Source organism: Bufo bufo, chromosome 5 (genome assembly GCF_905171765.1).
Source record: "Bufo bufo chromosome 5, aBufBuf1.1, whole genome shotgun sequence".
Lineage (NCBI taxonomy): Eukaryota > Metazoa > Chordata > Amphibia > Anura > Bufonidae > Bufo > Bufo bufo.
The window spans coordinates 198196083-198203519 of record NC_053393.1 but is presented as its reverse complement, the minus strand read 5'-3'; the positions used below and the strand labels follow the sequence as shown (position 1 = coordinate 198203519).

Below are 7437 nucleotides of genomic sequence, written 5' to 3'. Positions count from 1 at the left end.
GAAATCACTGACCATAAACAGAACAAACACTGGCTGCGTGAAAGTGGCTTTATGTAGTCAAATCTGTTCAGTTGACATAGTAGTTCCACACGCATTGCGTAACACTTATAATATAATGCATTGCCATTTTCCTCCATTAGGAAGGTTTCACACGTAGCATTTTTAGGAAAAACCTTGCGTTTTTTGTTGTAGCCAGATGTTAGCATAAAGAGGTTTTTCCAAAATAAATGTATCCCCTATTTACAGTATAGAAGATAAAGCCACTACAGAAATCTGACTTGTGGAGGTCTGACCATTGGGACCCCCACTGATCATGAGAATAGGGTTGCCAACTTTCCTAACAAATGTACTAGCAGTCAAGCATGTGCGCTGGTGCTCCATTTATTCTCAATGGGGATGACAGAGTTAGATGAAAAATCCTTTTAAAAAAATGCATAAAATGAAAAAAAAAAATTTATAAGCTAAAAACATTTGTGTGGTCACTTCACACATAGAATTTATATTCATTTTTTTTTTAAATGTCTAACTTTTGGCAGTTTTTTGTATGTACTGTGACCAGATGTTAACTGAAAGTAATGAACAAATGCATGAAACTCAGAAAAAGGCATGAAATTCATGGTGTGTCTTTTACAAGACACAAAAAACCTGTGTGAAGAAAGGACCACTTTTTTCAGCCAAAAGCTTAAATAACCCAAACAAAACCAGTAGCAAAAATTCCTTGTGTTTCATACTTTCCCATAGACATTGACTTAACATCTGCTACTGGCATTTGTACCGCAAAAAAATGCACCAAAAACGCTGCTAAAATCGCAAAAGTAAAAAAAAATGCCATTAAAGGGGTATTCCCATCTGGAGATTTATAGTATATTACTGATAGGAACCTCTGGGGCCTGCTTCTTTCTGAAGAATAGGGCCCCAAAGTGAATGAAGGACAAACTGTGCACACATTGCCACCCCTCAAAAAAATATTAGCGGTGAATGGAGGGGTGGCTCTGAATGTGCAGCATCCTCTCCATTCATTGCTATGGGACTTCCAAAAATAGTCAAGCATGCTATCTCAGCTATTTTCATAAGTTCCATAGCAGTGAATGGAGATGATGCTGTGCATGTATGGCCTGCTCTCCGTTCACAGCAGGGCTCTGTTCTTGAGACAGGATTGGGGCCCAGAGGTGGGACCAGCACCTTAAATCTTGAGATGAGACAACCCTTTTGGTGCGGATTTTGTGCAGATTTTGTGCACACAAATCTGCACTGTGTACAGGCAACCTTAGGCTGGGTTCACACGAGCGTGTCCGGATTTGTTGCGGCAAACCCGCGCGAGTAGGAATGCAATTGCAGTCAGTTTTGACTGCGATTGCGTTCCGATGTTCAGTTTTTATCGCGCGGGTGCAATGTTTTTTGCACGCGCGTGATAAAAAACCGACTGTGGTACCCAGACCCGAACTTCTTCACAGAAGTTCAGGTTTGGGTTAGTTGTAGTGTAGATTGTATTATTTTCCCTTATAACATGGTTATAAGGGAAAATAATAGCATTCTGAATACAGAATGCATAGTAGGTGATCAATTGAGGGTTAAAAAAAAATAAAAAAAATTAACTCACCTCCTCCGCATAGTTCCCGGTCTCTTCTTTACTTCTTTAATGATGAACTACAGGCTAGGACCTGTTGGGACGTCAGATCACATGCTCCAATCACATGGTCCATCACCACGGTGATGGACCATGTGATTGGAGCATGTGATCTGACGTCACCAAAGGTCCTTTAGCCGACAGCTCATCAGAAGAGACTGGGAACTACGCGATCAAGAGGAGAAGGTGAGTTAATTTGTTTATTTTTTTTAACCCCTCCAGCGCTATTTTACTAAGCATTCTGTATTCAGAATGCTATTATTTTCCCTTATAACCATGTTATAAGGGAAAATAATACAGTGAATAGACTGTCACCTAGCAACCATGCGTGAAAATCGCACCGCATCCGCACTTGCTTGCGGATGCTTGCGATTTTCACGCAGCCCCATTCACTTCTATGGGGCCTGCGTTGCGTGAAAAACACAGAATATAGAGCATGCTGCGATTTTCACGCAACGCACAAGTGATGCGTGAAAATCATCGCTCATCTGAACAGCCCCACAGAAATGAATGAGTCCGGATTCAGTGCGGGTGCAATGCGTTCACCTACCGCATTGCACCCGCGCGGAAATATCGCCCGTGTGAACGCAGCCTTAGGCTGGGTTCACACTTGAGCGTTTTACAGCGCGTTCAAACGCGCTGTAAAACGCTCAACACATGAAAACCAATGCTTCCCTATGGCCCTGGTTCTCACTTGAGCGTTTTACAGTGTGTTTCAACGCGCTGAAAAACGTCCTACGCTCAAACAAGTTCTTGAGCTTCTTTGGGGCGTTTTGACGCGCGTTTGTGGCCATAGGACATTGCAGTCAATCACACAAACGCGCGTCAAACGCGCGTTTACTATTGCAAAAAACGCGCGTTAAACGCGCATATCAAAGACGCTCAGGTCTGAACCCAGCCTTAGGCCTCTTTCAGACGGTCAGTGTTTGATCAGTGATTTTAACCTCCCTGGCGGTATGATTATGTCAGGAATTTTGAAACCAAAAGTGGTACAATTTTTGTGCATGGAAATTTGCTGTTATGTATTGTAGGCCTGCAATTCTTAGTAATTTGTGTAATTTGTTTGAAACACAAAATTATGAATTATAATCTAATTAATATAATTTTATTCAATAATGTAATAAAGAATAATGAAATTTGTCAAACAAAGAAAATTCTATAAACATCCTGAGTGTGATAAATTTTGAAATATGGGACTGCACAAAGTCCGACGTCACAATCAGGACAATGGAACCTGGTTTCTTTTCGGACTTTCTTTCCATTGCCATCTCTCTTTGAGCAGCAAACCACGCACATCCTGGTAGGTGCTACCTTTTTTGGAGTTGGCGGGATGTAGTCCATAAAGTGGCGACCAGTCAGGTGTTCTGGGTTGACAACGTCAACAGCACGACGTCCAGGTCTGTTCACAGATACTGATGGCGTCTGGTGGTTGACAAAAATCCGCTCAACCACCTTCCATATAAAGTCAGAATGAACAAGAGGCTTGTCACTCTTTGCTCTGTGCAGGATATATGCATTCCAAAGGCATTGTTCCAGAAGATGCCTGAAGATCTTCTTATAATATTTTTTTTGCTGTTTGCGCATAGCCGGATAAAATGTCATTGCCTGATCGGCTCTGTCAACACCTCCCATGGTGTAATTATAGTCTATCACGACTCGCGGCTTCAGCACATCTTTCCCACCTTTTGTGTGGACCATGGCAGTAGAGGTATTGTGCACAGTACTCATGAGACACACGTCCTTCTTGTCTCGCCATCGCATTGCCATCATCTTACCCTTCTGCCAGGCAACCATTTCTCCGATTTTGAGTTTATTCTTGGCAAACATAGATGGCATATCACGTCGGTTAAGCCTAACGGTACCATATGCATCAGTCTTGTTTTGTAGCAAAACCTCATACAGTTCCGGAGACGTGTAGAAATTGTCCGTGGTCACACAATATCCCTGGTTCAGCAATGGCTCCAGCAGTGTAAGGACAGATGATGTGGCCATCCCATAGCCGCTGTACCTGGGGTTGAACTTCGTGCCTTTACTGGTGTAAATGACCGAATTCCAGATGTACCCAGTGGATGACTCGCAGAGCATGTAGGATTTGATGCCAAACCGCGCTCTTTTGGATGCAATGTACTGTATCCAGCTTAGGCGTCCCTTGTAGGCCATCAAACCTTCGTCGATGCTGACATCCCTTTCTGGCACGTAGGTCCGCTGGAAATTGATCACAATCATTTGCCATACCTCCCAGATTTTTTTTAGTTTGGGCGCAGGATGCGTGCCCTTATCAAATTCTTCGTTTTTCGTGAAGTGGAAATACTTCATGATGAGGGAAAACCGGTATTCTGACATCACGGTGCCAAAAAATGGAGTGGCCAGTAACTTATTGGTGGTCCAGTACCATTTCTGGAGAGGTTTCCCAATCACCCCCTGAAGAATGATGAGTCCCAGAAACTGCCACATGTCCTCTTTGGTCACCGGTTCCCACTTTCTGCTTCTGAAAAACGTGGCATGCTGCGTAGCGGATTGCTGCTGTTGGAAGCGATTTGTCTCTGTGACAATTTTTTCAATTACCTCCTCAGTGAGGAATAATTGCAGGTATGCCAGAGGGTTGTCACTCTCAACATCTGCCTTCATCCCAGGTGATCCAGTGCAGGGCTGTGGAGTCGGAGTCGAGGAGTCGGAGTCGGAGGCAATTTTGGGTACCTGGAGTCGGAGTCGGCAAAAAATGAACCGACTCCGACTCCTACTAGATTTAAATTGGAATAAAAAAAAGCAAGTTTTAAATGTCCCAATTCACAAAAAGTTATAATTAATTACCGTATTTTATGGGGGCACTGTTATGGGGGCATCTGTGGGTGGCACTGTTATGGGGGCATATGTGGATGGCACTGTTAGGGGGCATATGTGGATGGCACTGTTATGGGGGATCATTGTGGGGGCATCTGTGGATGACACATATATAGCATCTTATCTTATGTGTCATCCACAGATCCCCCCCATAACAGTGTCCCTGTGTAGTGAATGGGGGCCAGCATCTGTTTCTGTAATGGCAGCGGGGCCCGGTGCCTGCTTCATTCATTAAGTGGGCGGAGCAGGCGCGTGACATAGTGAGCTACTCTACGAGCGCCCACCCGGCCTCCTGACTGCCAAGAAGTTAGTAGTAAGTAGTACAGCGCTAGATTTAAGATGATTGGAATACTTTAACAATACCCACAAGTTAGATATGATTACCATATACTACAGTGAGCGGGGCCCGTTGTAGTAGAATACAGTGACTGCACCAGGCCCCGCTGCCATTACAGAAACAGATGCCGGCCCCCAGCCCCTCCTCCCTCTTAGCCTATTCACCGGACGGTCGCAGCATTCGCCCCCATAAGACGCACTGCTATTTTCCCCCCACTTTTGCGAAAAATACGGTACTTCTCTACTGTAAGAATAAAGGCTGTTACAGGGAACGCAACGCCCATGGTTAACCTAGCCTCTCAATGATAACTGATTAAGTAAATATGTTTTTTGCAGGACTAGAGACACTTGTATAAGTGAAGGGAATGGATAGTCACAATAGCTCAAGACTGAAGCTGTAAACCATTTGAAAAACTGCTGTCATTCAGCTAAGGCTATAAAAACTTGTAAACTCAGATTGTTAGCTTAAACTTTAAACAAGACTATGGGATTCTACTAGGGAAATCGTGTTTTAAAATAAATGCCCCTTCCCCTTCCTGGATCCTCCCTCTGCCCTATCTTCAGCGGAAGATCAGCACACAAAGGAGAAGGCAGCAGCTTCCTAGCCAGTAGTTCTGTGGTAATGACATGTATGTTGCCTTTCTTTCCTTCAAGGAATGTATAAAATACATTTGCATATTAAATACAGAGGAGTCGGAGTCGGGGAGTCGGAAGTACCAAAAACTGAGGAGTCGGACCATTTATCTACCGACTCCACAGCCCTGATCCAGTGAACGGGAATCTTGGGGGGCGCTACCTGGTCCGTATCGCAGTCAATAGGGCACCAAGTGTCAGATTACAATGTATTACCTCTTTTATGTGTGTGTCCCTTTATAATTTTGAATTTCCCGCCCAGTTCCGCTCCCATGCGCCGCAGGTGCTTGCAGGGAACGGAACCAGGAAGTCAGATGCTGGCCGGCGCTCTCGCCTGCGATCACAGCGGAGAATGTAAGGGGACTCCGCTGACAACTTTTCAATGTTACCCCGAGTGTGACTCGGGGTTACTGCTCCTGGCAGCGAAAATTAACCCCGAGTCACGCTCGGGAATACCGCTAGGAACGTTAAGCCAAAACCAAGTACAAGTCAAAAACACATATTAGGTGCAGATTTTTCCATTATACCTACCTCTGTGTAGTCTCTACTGTAACTCTGTGAAGTCTCTAGTTTTGGATCACAGTCATTGATGGAAATCACTGATCATACACAGAAAAAACATTGGCTGTGTGAAAGTGGCTTTATGAGTAGCCCCAAGTCAAATCTGTTCAGTTGACATAGTAGTTCCACACGCATTGCGTAACACTAATAATATAATGCATTGCCATTTTCCTCCATTAGGAAGGTTTCACACGTAGCATTTTTAGGAAAAACCCTGCGTTTTTTGTTGTAGCCAGATGTTAGCATAAAGAGGTTTTTCCAAAATAAATGTATCCCCTATTTACAGTATAGAAGATCAATATCTGACTTTTAATACTTAGACTGGTTTCACAAGCAGAATTTTGATGTGTTTTTGTGGCACAACTAGAGCTTACTTTAAAAAAGTTCTCCAGGAATTAAGAAACTGAAAATATTTAAATATTACTTTGTTATAAATATATTCCCAAATACCTTTCATTAGTTATAGTGGCTTGTTTTGTCTAGGGAGCAATCATTAGGAGAAATTAAATTTCTGCCATCCTATCTACACAAAACCTGTCCTAATCACACAGGAGGACAAGTTACTTCACAACACTGAGCTGAAGAGCTGCCTAACCTCCTCTTTGCTCTACTTGTCAGGGATTATGATCCTGAATACAGATGATACATCTTCAGCTGAATCTCTGTGCAAATGGAGTTCATGAGGAGACATGAAATACAGAGAGGATGAACAGGACAGGCTATGGTAATGTGGGGCTGTGGTAATTGAGATTACGAGCATATGAGTGCTGCTGCTCATTAGCCACATCCCCATCCTTCTCTGTACTTCATGTCTTCTCATGAACTCCATTCCCACAGAGATTCAGCTGAAGATCATATTAAACTGTATTCAGGATCATAATCCCTGACAAGTAGAGCAGAGAGGAGGATGAGGCAGCTCTTTAGCTCAGTGTTGGGAAGTAACTTGTCCTCCTGAGTGATAGTACAGGCTCTGTGTGCTTTTTCCTATAGTGTGCAATCACAGCCACAGTTGCTGGATTCAGGATGGTTGTAACCTGGACACAAGCAGTTTATAATGTGATGTGAAAATCAATGAAGCTAGGAAAAGAGGCAATATGAACAATCACAATACATTAGTAAGTGCCTTGTATTAACTTTCTCTACATGATAAGTGCCATTTGCTGAAGTGAGACACCATTTAAATCTCTTTAAAAAAATAATCTTGCTACAATTTTGCCAGTATACTCTATAATCACATTGTGATGGATGGAAATTCATAGTTTATCATTCACTCAGAGCTAACTTATTTATTCTGCAACTTTCTAAAGCAGATGGAAGTTCTTTTATACAGAATACATTGAATCCCATATTACACATCTATTCTTCCCTCGCAGCATTCCGTTTGCAAGGAAGATATAATGATTCATGGCATGGACCCTTATTCAGAATCACAAATTTCA

General features: G+C 43.0%; 1 protein-coding gene across 1 annotated transcript; it reads right to left on the bottom strand.

Annotated features, from left to right (window-relative positions):
- Positions 1-2767: 2767 nt before the first annotated feature.
- Positions 2768-4255, bottom strand: LOC121002466 (piggyBac transposable element-derived protein 4-like). Its single transcript, XM_040433919.1, has one exon. The coding sequence runs from the start codon at positions 4253-4255 to the stop codon at positions 2768-2770; it is 1488 nt and encodes a 495-aa protein (XP_040289853.1).
- Between the last annotated feature and the right edge of the window lie 3182 nt (positions 4256-7437).

Coding starts and splice junctions, on each gene's coding strand:
- LOC121002466 (XM_040433919.1), bottom strand. CDS start 4,255: ATGAAGGCAGATGTTGAGAGTGACAACCCTCTGGCATACCTGCAATTA.